We start from the raw sequence: 15,224 nt of genomic DNA on the forward strand, positions 1-15,224 counted from the left end.
GTCTTTCCTGGCAAAATTGTATAGGCATAGATAAAAATGTCCACCAAAATACCCGTGTGACTTGGAATAATAGGCCGTGAAAAGTAGGATATGCGCCGAAATGGCTGCGATCTGCTGGCCGATGTGAATGCGTGACGTATTGTGTAAAAAAAATTCCATCTCACACGGCATAAATAAATCCCTGCGCCTTGAATATGTGCGCGATATAAATTGCATAAAAAAATTAAAAAAATAAAAATCCCTGCGCTTAGAACTGTACCCACGGAATACGCGCGATATAAGCCTCATATTGATTGATTGATTGATTACTCTTCCAGACCGCTGAAAATCCTAAAAGAGTTATTTTTGAAAAGCGTCTATTATGTACAGTGTCACACTGTGCTCAAGACGGGATCACTTCCTTCAGAGAGAAGTGAGGAACGCAGTAGACCCTTTCTGCATAAATCAATGCCCGGTCAGCCCGAGTCAGTATAGATCATAGTCCATTAGTGTTCAGGCGGGCCTGGTGCATATTGTTTGAGGTAGGTTATAAGCTAAAAGCTTCAATTTAGGACTCCCGGGAAAAGGGGATTTTGCCTCCAACTGCCCTGTATTAGTTCGGGCTGAAAGCGGCCAGCGACGAAAGATCCCTTTTGCCTGGGAGCTATTAAGATGGATGACTTCCTTTGTGTCTAGGTGGCCCGGGGGTGTTTTTCGTACCGTGGTATGTTCGTCCGTCGTGGATGTAGATACATGATGAATTGCTTGTACATTCCGGGTTGAAGTTACTGAGCAGGGCCGGACCCAGGGGGGGGGGGGGGGGGGTTCCAGGGGTTCCGGAACCCCACCCCTGGAAAAAGCATGTACCTTGCTTTGACTTTTACTAGTTTTAGCACCAAAACAATGCTGCTCTTAACCCTCAAAACAAGGCCCAGAATGCACCAGATTGCACAGATTTTAACCGTTTTTCAAAAATTTTCCGGGGAAGCATGCCCCCGGACCCCCCTAGTTCGCGCGCCTGCTTTGCAGGTGCGCGCTTGTGGCTTCACCACTTCGCTGATTTGCCCCCCCAAAAAAGGAGGAACCCCCCCTTACAACTCATTTGGTCCGGCCCTGCTGAGTTATGCAGTATATAGCTCATTGGTTAAAATAGGCTGACCGTTAGCCTTTTTCATTAATGCGAATTACCCACGATCCGCATCCAAATCCTAGTCCTCCTCTCGGTCTGTCTGTCTGTCTGTCTCTGTCTCTCTCTCTCTTTCTCACTCTCTCTCGCTATCTGCGGCATGCTGTTCAGTTTCAGTCACTTCTCAGTCGTAGATGAAGACAGAGACTTTGTTTGACCGGGCTACCTATCTATTGGAGCGTACTCATCCGGACGGACACGCGTCAACTTCATGAGTAGACGGCTCAGACACGGTATCCATATCCCACCCCGCGTCACCACTGTGGCGCGTACAAGACCTTTGTTATTCCGCCAGAATTGTGCAGGTGGCTGATTACACTAAACACGCGCAATGTCCTGGGTAGCGCGACTATATTGCTGCTAGCTTTCCAATGGGATGAAGCGACCCGACTTTCACAGCGATGGTACATTAAGGTAAAATTTTTTTTTTAAAAATGCAGTAAAAGGGAATAAGTCAAGTGAAATAAGTCAAATGAAATAAGAGAGATGTGTACGGGACAAGCGTTAGAGTTTAGCCTTTAGTTCTTTGGTTTCAAGGCCTGTTTCCAAGAGTCATTTTTTACCACTCTAAATGTAAGAAAATACGTGTGATAGTTTCAAAATCGAAAACATCGTATAGGCACGTCTGCTTTTTGTTGATAGTGATGCTGGTGATATTGGCGGCTTCGATATGTTGGTTTGTTGTTGTTGTTGTTGTTTGGTTGTTTGTTTGCTTGTTTGTTGATGTTGTTGTTGTTGTGTTCATTGTTGTTTGTTGTTGTTGTTCTTGGGTTGTTGTTGTTGTTAGAGAGAGAGAGAAATTCCAGTTTTACGCCCTAATTATGTTCCCGGGTTTTTACTCCGACTTCAGATGAGATACACAAGTGTATGCGACGGTGTTTAGGTGGTATCAGCCATTTGCACTTATAGCAGAATGACCGAAGTCTTTTACGTGCCACTGTGGTGACACGGGGGTGGGACATGGATACTGTCTCTGGGTCTGCACATAAAGTTGATCCGTGTCCGTCATCGTTGTTGTTGTTGTTGTTTAAGCACGATGCGGGGGAACGAGAGAGTGCAAGGCTTTGGTTTTTTTTTGTCCAGAAAAGGCATCAGCTCTATCAGAGACATAGATAGAACATTTTAGCTTTGGCACATCATTGTGTTCTTAAGAAGAGAAGTAACTCATTTCATCACTCATGGCATTAGTCAGCAAGAGTCTCTCCCCTTGATTTTGCAGCAACTTTATTTTGTGGCAGTGGCACTTTCAGTTCATATAGTTCATACGAGTGTGATCAAAATATGATTGACAAAATGAAAACTAGTAACATTATTCTTGTCTTTTATGTAGTAATGAGTGCTTTTCTAACTTTAAGATCCAAATACGCATTCAGGTTTACTGTATCTTGGCACACAAAGACAGAAAGACACGACAGATGAATATAGACACTGGGATATAAACACTGGAACAGAGAGACAAAATGCACCAAAAGCTGACAAGGTCCGTGTATCATACTGTGTTGATTTATTCCAGGGAACGAGGGGAGCAAAAAAGACAGAAGAATTTGTTGAAAATAGGAATCAGAAAGAGACAAATTCAAAGAGAGCTCAATTTGAGATCAACACTCTAAGTCACCAAAATGAAAAATACAAAACAATAGATAAGCAACCACTTGACAAGAAAGCACCACAATGTTTTCACATACATTAAAATCAGTCCTCTCGTCTGCTTAAAAGGTGTAAAGCAAGGTCAGAAAAAGTGCCTCAAAAGTTGTAAGAAGGTATCAAAGTGGAAGCAGATTCATTTAAAAAAAACTTGACTGAGCAAGAGATTCCAATGACATACTTAAGTTGTAAAGGTAAAAAAAACATACACAAAATAAAATGATGCATATAAGAAAGCACTTGTGTGGTTTCAATTGCTTCACAACCTTTTCTGTTCCCAGAACACTAAACATCCTTGCCCTTCCCCCTTCAACCCATAAAACGGTACATGAAAATCTGATCACCAGGACTTTTAGTTGTCAATTGTCATTATAAGTTCCCTGCCAGTATTTAAAACATAACTTTTTGTTGACAACAGCAGAAGACATTTCCAATTTCTGACTTTACCACATGCTTCATTTCTCTGTTTTACTTTAAATTGATGTTGGCAAGGAATTACAGGGGTTCTAGTGCTCAAATTTATTCGAAGATATGATACTTATAACTGTAAAACTAAAGGTCCCAGGAGCTAATTTATTCTTATATGTTCAGAACTTTACACAACAATTAAAATGTGTCACAAACTTAGAGCAAAACTAAAACTATAGGAATGATCCTAACACACTAGATCTAAAAGTATAAACATAAAAGGTAGAGACAAAATTATAACATAAAAATTATAGGTATACAGATGACATTTACAACTATTTTGGCAAAGGTAACCAAACATACATGCACATAAAAACAAATGTTATAAGATAGGACTGTGTCTACAACTAAAAAATATTTACAAAGTATGAGAACATGCGGCCACATATTGCACTTTTAACCGACACTTATAATGTTCTTTCTTTTTTCCCTATCAGTTTCCCTACAGACACTCATCAACACTTACCCTTAGCCCCCTAATTGCTGGAGCTCTCATGCATACCTTTCCTCTCTTGTTTTGCATTTCTATTTTTTCCGTCACTTTAACTTTTTTTTTTTAAATCATTACTTGAATTGGCATGCAGATATTTATCTTCAAATTCTGCAGACCTTAAAGTTAAACAAGTTTACTTTACTTTATTTGGTGTAACGTCGTTTTCAACCACGAAGGTTATATCGCGACTGAGTTAAACAAGAGATTTGTGAAAACTTAAATCTTAACAAGAAAAGGTATGCTTACTATTTTATCTTAACATACTGTAATTATCCGCAATGCACAGACTAAAAACGAAACAAAAAAAGATAGAAGAAAAAGAAAAAGAAATCAAATCCATTTCTCGAGTGATAAAATCTGAGAGAAAGGTAAGCTACACAGACAACTCTAAGTGCAACACTCTAACAATAACACGACACAACTTCGCGTGCACTGCGCTTTTTTAACGGTTGACTAGACAAAACAAATTCACAGACGGGGCAAAATGCTGTAGTTGTTCTATGATTCAAAGTAAAATTGGCCAAAATATTTAGACTGTACACAAGTGGTAACACAACATGGCCAAAATCTTTCAACTGTACAAAATGTAAGCACAATCAAACGCGTCACTATCTACATTCAGTAGTACACTATTTTCTGTGATTTTGCTCTTGGCATTCTGAGACAGAAGACAAAACATGACTGTAAATGGGTTACATCTCCAAAAACTTTGGACAAAGAAAAATAAAACAAAAAATTCTAAACAATTTAACAAAAACATTCAGCTGCAAACACGTCACAAAAAGAATCAGATAAACATTGAAAAACGTATGACTTTATGAGTAAAATGGATTTGATGAAGTGAGCTGATTGATAAATTCATATTACGCACAACTTGGTTCCGAAACCAAAACAAAATACACGAAAATCCTGATGCAATACCAATCAATTCTACCACTATTCACAACCTCAATATTTTCAACTTGATTTTATCTAATTAATCATAAACAAACTTTCTATCAAGAACAAGAAAAGATCTAAATCTACTGTTTAAATGCAAAGCACAGTAATGTATAGTATTGCTATGTGCCCTGTCAAGGGGGCAGAAAGGTGGTAGTCCCCATCTTCTTTCATGCAACAGTTATATCCAACTTCCATGGGTGGGACTGCAAAATGTCATGAATCCTGAAGAATGTTAACGGGGGGTCTAGGAGCTCCCAGACGCTGAAGGATTTGTATAATCAATAACCAAAAAAATGTCACCACAGACATTACGAATCCGGATTTCCGGAATATATCGGAAAAATCCCACCCATGAACTTCCAAGGCTTTCTTGGTTGTATTTTCTCTCACATGAACTGAAAGTCTTTTTTAAGTATACTGACACCTGACCTTTGTCAGTCTCGACTAATCTTTGTTCTCAGTCACAGAATCTTTAGTTCAATAGTTGTGTAGCTTGTCTTAATGACTGACTTTCCTGTTTTTGTTTACCAATCTCGCATGTGAACTTTAAGCTACGACGGCCACCACTTGCTTTCTTTCTTTCTTTCTTTATTTGATGTTTAACGTCGTTTTCAACCACGAAGGTTATATCGTGACGGGGAAAGGGGGGAGAGGGGATAGAGCCACTTGTCAATTGTTTCTTGTTCACAAAAGCACTAATACAATATATTACCTTACTGGGAGAATGCAAGTTTCCAGTACAAAGGACTTAACATACCACTTGCTTTACACCTGCAGTTTCTTTAGTAAAGTCCTGAGTGCTTTTGACATGACACATTTCTGGCATGAAGTGGCGATCATCTGCGTAGTAAGGATGGACTGAACATACTTTTAACAAATGTCAGGAACAGTCAACATAATGATGTGTTTGATGTTTCGGGCTTTGATTTTGGTGGCGACGGAAGACGCAGTTTTCAAATGATGATGTGCAAAGATGAGACATGAGATGACTGTTTGACAGTACATGTACAAGGTTGGTGGACAGGATCTACACAACCTAAAAATGGCAAGACGTTTGTGACTATCAATAATGTTCTGCTGCACATCAGCAACAAGTACATCTTGTCGTGGTCAACTACCGTACACACTTTAAAAAAACCACCTATCCTACCTGTGTAAACAACTTCATACACCATCACAGGGCTGCCCAGTCTTATACATGGAGTAACACTGCATCCTTTCACTTGGACCGTACCAAAACACAACAGCTTGGCTGCTTAATTTGCAGAGAAGACAATTTTTTTTCAATTAATTTTGTAAATTGACACTGGTGTCTGTTACACAATTTATTGGGCACAAAAATCTTACCTAGCACAGTAAGCAGTCAGACCGCTGATTTCTGGTTCAGTGGTATGTGTTCAGGTGAAAAGATGCCCAAGGCGCATGTAGACGCCTAGACGGATCTGTCATATTTCTCATGATAGTATACACTGTGGCAGGAACATATTTTTAAATAATGTATACAATGTGTATGGTGCTGGTACTAAAAAAATACTACTATTTTCTGACCAGTACCTAGTGCACATGATACACATAGTGACTTTGACCTTGACTGTGGATGATGATGAATACACACAAATACACACGCACAGAATGGTGCAGTAAATGTTGATGACTTGCACACTTTGACTATTTTGGCATTAATCTCTCCATTGGTTTTAGGTGGGTTTGGAAGTATTTGGGGCATTGTTACACCAAGTTTTCAAATGTACAACTCGCTCTGCTTACAGCAACACATTCAAATCATAAACAGAAGCAAAAACAAACCCATCTAAGACTACAAGACAATTTTCATATGCATGCTCACATACAACGCACAAATCTTTTGGATGTATAAATATGTACAGCTGCAATGATGCAAAGCTCCTGATTTTCAGTTCAACAAGCAAGCTATCAACAACTACAACACAGCTACAATCACACATACACCACCGAAAGCATGTAGAATTTGACGTGATCAATATGGCTGTAGAACCAAGCAAGCGTTAAACGACGCCATCCTTTCAGTGTAAACAATCATGTCCAGACACCAAAGATCCAGCCAAGCTTTTAGTTTTACATAGGATAAGACTAAAAACCGAGGTCCCTTCGTGTACACTACATTGGGGTGTGCACGTTAAAGATCCCACGATTGACAAAAGGGTCTTTCCTGGCAAAATTGTATAGGCATAGATAAAAAATGTCCACCAAATACCCGTGTGACTTGGAATAATAGGCCGTGAAAGGTGAATGCTCGCCCTAATAGGCTTGAGGTTTGCTGGCCGATGTGAATGTGTGATATATTGTGTACAAAATTTAATCTCACACGGCATAAATAAATCCCTGCGCCTTGAATCCGTGCTTGAGATATGTGCGCGATATAAATTGCATAACATAAATAAAAAATAAATAAATATTACCAGCATCTTTCTACTTGGACACATACTAAACTACACACTGGATTTTTTGCTGAATTAATTCCCTAACTCACACACCTTTGTCAATTTGCTAAATTAATCAGCCAAAAAAATTCTACTCAGCACTTGGTATGAGTGCAAGTGGAAGAATGTTGTTATCTCGTGTAAAACTAAAAGCCTGGTCAGGTCTGTGTTGGTTTACAAGATGGTTTACACAGAAAGGATGATCTTTAAACCTAATTCCAACAGCTCAGCAGCTGTTTCATGCATCATGTGCGCCGAGGGTCCGAGTTTCTACCTCTCAGCAATAATATATCATTTTGTAGAAGTCATGAAGAACTTATTCTTGTGCTGTACATAAATCTCAACTTTTCATATCTGAAAATAATCCACAGCGTTCTGTGCGAAATGAGTACACAACCACAAAACAATGTATAATTATGCCATCTCTTCGCAACAAGATTGTTCAAGCCAACGATCCAATTAAAAATTTTCACTTGATCCATGAACATATTAAAACATGATCCAAATTTTCACAATTATTTCTCCAATCAAAAAATGAGCATATATATTATTTCTTGCACCACGCTTGGTACAAGCAACAATGCCATCACTTTGCAAAAAGGCAAAACAATCAAGCAAACTGCAACCATGAACAATGAAATGCTTTGTGATCAGTGAGAGGGCTTCTTGGTCATTATGAATCCCTCCTCACTCAAACTGACCATGCATTATTCAATGCACACAACATTCATCATGAATATCAACAATAAATAATGATACAAATACATCGTGACCAAGTAACTCAGATCTTTGACTTTGTCTGTGGATGGCTCATCATTCCTCAACACACTAAATTTCTTAGGACTGTTGAATTTGTTTCGGTAAATGTCTGAGATTCCTAGGGAAGTTGTACGCTTTAAATCAACAACTAACCTTTTTCTCTCAGTCTCACTGGGTCTAATTGAGTAATTCAAAGTTAGATTTGTCCGATCCTTACGTTCGTCTCAATTTCTTACTTCACACTGCGAAAAACAAAACAAAATACAAAATGACATGGTGCCATGCACACACTTGGTGACTTGCAAACAAACCTTTCAAAAGTTGAATCTCAGCAATCAATCAATCAATCAATCAAACTAGTAGTAAAACATATCCAAAAACACTATTTTTTCAGCTGGACTCTGTTTTCATGAAATTCATCTCCCCTCAGTATTCAGATGATTGCCTTTTCACAGGGGACTATCATGATCATGGTCACAAAACTCTAATAGTGCTCGTCATTTTTCACTGATAACTTTCTTAGCATACAACTCTTGAACAGTTTCCTGGTTGCTGCTACTAACTTTCCAGTATTCCACTGATGACTGTTTCTTCGCACACAGGCCTGAAACAGTTTCCCGACCAACAGCGCTCCTAACTTTCCACCGATGACTGTTTTTTCGCACACAGCTCCTGAACTGTTTCTCGACTGCTGCTCTGAGACTCAGCAGAGTTGTTTCCCTTGGTGTTGCCGACACACAGACTGATGGGTCTCTTGCTCTTTTTGCCAGCGGCCGAGAGGCGCTTGGAGTGGCGAGATTTCTTCTCCTCGTCCGCAATAAACACCTGAGGAATCTCCTCTAAACTGCGGTCAATGCACGGAAGATTGGCAGTATCATCCCCAGAGTCTTTGCTCAGCTTGGTGGGGGGGATGGGGCCGGTGTTGGGGGTACTGGGGGTGACTGTGGCCGATACAATAGGGCTACGCTCATAAGAGCCGGCATCAATGCGAGGCAGGCCCTCGAGCAGTCTCTGCAGCTCTTCCTGGCTGCCGGAACCACCGCAGTTGTTGAGCAGCCTGCCAGGTGTCACCAGTTGGATCCGGTTAGGACCGGTGCGGATCACTGCACTGTAGGAAGATGAGGGGGGAGGTGGGGAGGTGGACTGGGAGCGAGAGTGTAAGGAGTTATCCTCCACGCTTAGACGCTCGGCGAGGTCGTGCTCGCTGCCATAGCCGGAGCTCTTCTCGTAGGCGCCGTGTCTGGGGGTGCCGTTGAGAGAGGAAGCGTCCCCCCCTCCCTGGCTGCCCTGCGGGGTCTCGTTGCTGTCCCTGCTTCCCAAGGTGTTGTTAGCGCTTCCCACGTTGTTGGTCGTGCTCCCAGCAGTGCCCGATGTGCTGTGGTTGCCACCGTTACGGGCACCAATACCCATAAAGTTGCGGATATTGATGGGGTGCATGGGTGGAGGCATGTGCACCGGGTGTGGGCGGACTTCATCTAGCCCCTCCTCCATCATCCCCTCCCCTCCCCCCTCCGCCAGGGGAGGGGCGCTGAGGTTGTTGGTCTTGAGCAGGTACTGGTTGAAGTTGCCCTTGGTGGGGCGGTTACTGTTGTAGGTGTGTTGGGTGGTGCAGCTGCTGGCCACGGAGGTAGGGCTGTGGTCCGAGTGGGACGCTCGGTAGTACATCCTATCTGGCTCCGTCTCGCTGCTACGAACATCCTCCGACGTACACGTGGATGGAGACAGCTGGACGGGAGGCTCATCAGGGGAGGGGGATAGGTCTACCATAGTCTTGTCAAACCTAGCCATCAGATCGTTGAAGTTCCTCAGCCGCACGATGCGGGACTGGGGAGGGGAGAGTGTCTGAGGGGGGAGAGGCGTTCGCCACATCAGAGGCTGGGAGTCGGCGTCCGGCGTCTCGTCGTACATCCCGTACTGGCGGGAGCTCGGTGGGGAGGGGAAGATACCCTGCATGAAGTACTGCGGGGGAGGGGGAGGGGGAATGACGAAGTCGAAGCTGGCCGACTCGGGCATGTTGTCCAGGTTGTCCATGGAGCTGTTGACGGCCTTGTCGCGGAAGATCTCCCTGATCTCCAAATCATCGTCATCGTCGTAGTTGTAGGTCCCCACTGAGTCCTGATCTACGTACGAGCCGCCCGATTCGCTGCCACGCTGCTGGGACCCACCGGAGTCGCTGCCCCTCTTGCCGTCGAGTTTTGGGCACGAGTTCTTGAGGATCCCTTTCTCCGGCATCATGCTGTTGGGGTCAGAGATGATGACCGGAGGAGGGGGCAACTCTCCAAGCTCGCTCTCATCTTCACTCGACAACCACTTCTTCTTGCCGAACCTGTGACACGAAATTGTGCACAATTTTAGTATTGCGTGCCTGCATCTAGTGTGCGTGCATCTAGTGTGCGTGCATCTAGTGTGCGTGCATCTAGTGTGCGTGCATCTAGTGTGCGTGCATCTAGTGTGCGTGCATCTAGTGTGCGTGCATCTAGTGTGCCTGCATCTAGTGTGCCTGCATCTAGTGTGCCTGCATCTAGTGTGCCTGCATCTAGTGTGCCTGTATCTAGTGTGCCTGCATGCGTGCATGCGTGTGCTGTTAATGTCTTCTTGTTGATAAATAGAAAATACCAGCAATGTGGCAAATACCAGATTATTACGTTTGAGGTTAAAGTCTGCTTGTCCAGCCTATTCATTGACCATTTGTCAATGACAAGTAAACCAAAAAGCAATAGGAGAAAAGTGCACCATGTCTCCAAAATCAAACCGTTTAAAAAAAAAAACAGCAGCAGTTTTCTTTGACCGTTACTAGTTGGTTTAAAATCTAGATGTAAAGCGAACTCTGACTTGCTCTTCCAATGCTGTGCACAGCACGTCAATATTTTTCTTTTTGTCAATTCAGTTACAAGCTTATGCACTGTTTCTTACACCTACCTCTTCTTATCCTTCTTGCTGTTGTTGGGGTCCTTGTCTCTCATACTGATGGCAAGCTTCAGAGGTGATCTTCGCCTGAAGACACAAACAATAGTAATGAAACGTCAAACAAAAAACACAACAAACGGAGAACTAGTAGGGTAGTGTTCAGATCAAACAATGTGAACAAAAACAAGCTTGCTGATTCAGCAATACAAAGCATGATTATATTTCACCTTTGCATGATTTTCATATTTTTACATTTTCATAAAGAGTTTTTGATGTTCTATCCAGTGGTGAAAACCGTTTTAGAAAAGAGCGAAAACTGTTTGAGTTATAAGCCTGTGACTAAGGTGACCCTCACACTGTTACCAGACACTCCCACCATTTCCCTTCCGACCATTACCCTTCCCACCATTTCCCTTCCGACCCTCCCCTTCTCAATCATTTAGGGTCAGCATAAACCAGAATGTCCACGTATTTTACTCATAAAAATTGGCGACCGATCATGCCTTCAGGTAAATATTTTGTATGACAGATTTTTCAGTGTATAATTGATAATGATATCAGTTGGTGTGATCAAGTAGCATGACAGGGTGACTGGTTTTGATGAGAGCCAGGATAGTAAAGAGATACAGTAGATCCTCCATTTTAAGACATACACACATCTAAAAAAAATCAGGTCGTAAAAAAGGAGGGAGTCTTAAAATGAAGGTAAACTTACAGAGGTTATGAACAGAAAATCTGAAAAGTACAGTCTTAAAAATGGGGAAGTCTTGAATTAAGAGGGGGGTGTGTCAATGTACTGATTTGGAAAATGGCCAGTGTCATTACGGATTCCTTCTGACTCCGCAAAGAGTCCACACCCCTGCTGCTATAAAATTCAAAATCATATCCACCACCAACATTACCTGTAGCAGATAAGTGTGATTCCCAAAACTAGCACCAGACCTCCCACCACTGTTGCCAGAATGATTATCAGAAGTGTTGTGCTGAAGCCTGGATTCTCTGCTGTGAAGAATAAGAAGAAAAATAAAATGAAATGTAAGTAACCTGTGCATAGTATGAATAAGAATTTTGTGAATAAACAGGAAGTATGATTCTTTTTTTGGTTATTTTAGTAAGTACAAACACACACACACACACAAAACCCACACCTTTCCTCAAAAATCTAAGAAACACACATACTAACACACAAACTGCACCCACACACACAAATTGAACCCAGGCTCATCATGCACCCACGCAATGCACACACACACACACACAAACACCCCCTCACACACTATCTTACCTGTAACAGGGGTAGAGTCCACGTCTTTCATGATGGGAGTGGTCTTCCCCTCCCCCTCCTCCCCAGCAGGTAGTGGCACTACTTTGACCAAGGGGGTGGGAGAACCGGGGGAAGCAGGGAGGGGCAAGGGAGCAGGGGTGGTCACGTTCTTTGGCTCGCTGCAGTCATCCCCCATCCAACCGTTATTGCAGAAGCAGGCGTCATCAGGTGTGCATACCTGTGGGTAAAAAATGCAGGGAAAAAATGTTGAATGATCAGGTACACTAAGGATTGGCACTGAATTGAAACGTCCAATATTTTAGTGGTTGAACTCGTCAAAACTTCTGATTTGAATTTCAGCTGGCGATTTCTTTCCTGCAAGTCTAACTTACTAGCATTGATAATATGCATAGTTTGACCTGGCACTACAAACAGAATACTGTACAACCCAGGCTCTGTGCTGGTCTATTATGGCTGATTTGTTGAGATTTGCGATGGCTAACATGATCACAGTGCACAAAGATGCAAACACACTTCTTTTTGTTCCTCTCTTGACTATGAATGAGGATATGTGTACACACAACATTGAATATATATGGACACTGGGATCAATACAGTGTTGCGGTTCTGTCTAAAACAATCACTCACCCTTTAAGAAACAAAATGACACAAACTAACAACTAAATACAGTGGAACCTGCCTTGTAAGGCCTCCAGATAATCTTAGAAAATCAGATCAAAGAAAAGAAGGAGCATTAAACATTTAAAATGTGGGTACATTTACTGAATCCATGAACAGGAAATCTGAAATGGTTGGGTCTTAAAAACAGGGGTGGAGAGGGTAAGGGGGGGTTTGGGACATGTCTTTAAAGGGGGGGAGGGGACGGGAGGGTATTCCATTGCACAAACCAAACCGTCCACTCACCCCATGTCCAGAGCAAATGACATCACCATCAGTACCAGGGCAACTGAGCACCGGCACGAACGGCAACGGCACGCAGCGGTTCTTGCGGCAAACGTGATCGGCCCGGCAACGGGTGCCGTCCTGAACCAGCCCCATGTGAGGGATGTCCATCATGGCGGGCCCGTGCACAGACTTGCACTCAAACATGGTGTCCTTGTCGTTGATGGTTGTCTTGGAGAAGCCTTTGTCTGCGCCGTGGAACAGCGGTTCTGCATTGCCGCCAGAGCAGTGGAGCAAACCACACAGGATGTCTCTGCAATATCAAACAAGTCGCGTAAGGCGAAATTACTACATTTAGTCAACCTGTCGAACTCAGTCACGGGATGAAACTGAACGCACTGTATTTTTTCACCAAGACAGCACAGCTTCGTCAATCTCCGCATGAAGGAAATCGCTCACCTTCCACGTGCAAAACGTAGTGATATTGACACGCCAGATAAGCGCGGTAGCGTATTGTGCTAAGCAGGAAAGCGCGCTTTTCTGTATTCTTGTTAACTTTCTGAGCTTGTTTTGAATACAACCTATCATATCTATATGTTTTTGGAATCAGGAAATGATCACGAATAAGATGACATCATTTTTGGATCGATTTCTTACATTTTAACCGTAAGACTAATTATTCTATTTCGTTAATTGTGATCACATTTTTAGAGTAAACATGACATAATATGTATATATTTTTAGATTCAGAATGTGATGAAGAATACGATGCAATAAATTTTAAATCTGTTTTCGAAAAATCGATTTTAATGACAACTTTAATGAGCAAACTCATTAATTAAATTTTAAGCCTCCAAGCTGAAATGCAATACCAAAGTCCGGGCTTCGTCGAAGATTACTTGACCAAAATTTCAACCAATTTGGTTGAAAAATGAGAGCGTGACAGTGCCGCCTCAACTTTCACGAAAAGCCGGATATGACGTCATCAAAGACATTTATCCAAAAAATGAAAAAAACGTCTGGGGATATCATACCCAGGAACTCTCATGTAAAATTTCATAAAAATCAGTCCAGTAGTTTACTCTGAATGAGAATCGCTCTACACACACACATACACCACGACCCTCGTCTCGATTCCCCCCTCTACGTTAAAACATTTAGTCAAAACTTGACTAAATGTAAAAACAAGAAAGGTAAGTCAATGGAATGTTTAATTTGTGACAAAACAAAACGTTAGTCACTGATCTTCGACCAAGCGATTTTTATTTTATTTTTATATTTTGTATTTGTCTCTGCAATAATGATGTCCACAGTAGTTATTTGTGTTAAAGACGTGTGAGCTGAGTGAATATGCTTGTTTAAGCACAAAATATGTTCCCAAGCTGAAATTCATTTTGTCGATTTTTTTCAGTTCTTGTCCAAGGCTTGTCATCTGCACCCTGAAAACAGTGTCAGCTTTAGTGAGCAGAAGACAATCATCAAGGCATTGATGAGGCCAAGGACAAACAGAGATGACTACCACACAATGTCCAGAGAGCAGAAAGTCAACCTCATCAGGCTGCGTACTGGCCACAACAGGCTCAATGCTCACATGAACCGAAAGTTCAAGCTGGCGCCATCACCAACCTGTGCCTGCGGTCAAGAAGACCAAACAGCGGAACACATCTTACAGCGATGTCCCTCACTAGATGAGGAACGAAAAGAAGTGTGGCCGTCACCAATTCCCTTGCAGACCAAACTATACGGCAGTCGACAGGAGTTGGAGAAAACGACAACATTTATCACCAGTGCTGGATTGATCGTGTAACCTCTGCGAACGCCAAGAAGAAGAAGAAGTCATCTGCACCTTACCTTAATCGGATGCATTTCTTTATAGTCAAACTCCGGAAATGTCTCTGTCGGATGTGTATGGGTTGAGTAAAAGTGCATACTCCAGACCTGGGAACCCCTGTTTTGCACTTTTGAGTATTCTCAAACAAACTTGGTGTATTTTCAGAAAAATGAGCGTACTCCACACAGCGTTTGAACATCCATGATTAAAACATGCCTCACGCGCGTCCGTCACACCGTTAATTAAGTTTACCTATACATTTAAAACAAATGCTTTTTTCAATGTTTACTGACAAAAACTGTAATCATGTGACAAAATACTGGATCGGCTTCGGGATGGGCGTGTGAAGAAAAGTTGTCTAGGAATTTTTCTCGTCGTATTTTTTTCCC

At 42.2% G+C, this 15,224-nt stretch overlaps 1 protein-coding gene across 2 annotated transcripts in view; it reads right to left on the bottom strand.

The window, feature by feature from the left end:
• Window positions 1-2,654: 2,654 nt before the first annotated feature.
• Window positions 2,655-15,224, bottom strand: part of LOC138981503 (disintegrin and metalloproteinase domain-containing protein unc-71-like) — a 43,500-nt gene continuing 30,930 nt past the window's right edge. For both annotated transcript variants that reach the window (XM_070354445.1, XM_070354444.1), the window contains 5 exons: window positions 13,026-13,317; window positions 12,123-12,339; window positions 11,740-11,839; window positions 10,850-10,924; window positions 2,655-10,256 (listed from right to left, as the gene is read on the bottom strand). In XM_070354445.1, coding sequence (XP_070210546.1) covers window positions 8,564-10,256; window positions 10,850-10,924; window positions 11,740-11,839; window positions 12,123-12,339; window positions 13,026-13,317 — 2,377 coding nt within the window. In that variant the 3' untranslated portion in view covers window positions 2,655-8,563. The remainder of the gene's footprint in view (window positions 10,257-10,849; window positions 10,925-11,739; window positions 11,840-12,122; window positions 12,340-13,025; window positions 13,318-15,224) is intronic.

This window comes from Littorina saxatilis, linkage group LG12 (genome assembly GCF_037325665.1).
Source record: "Littorina saxatilis isolate snail1 linkage group LG12, US_GU_Lsax_2.0, whole genome shotgun sequence".
NCBI lineage: Eukaryota > Metazoa > Mollusca > Gastropoda > Littorinimorpha > Littorinidae > Littorina > Littorina saxatilis.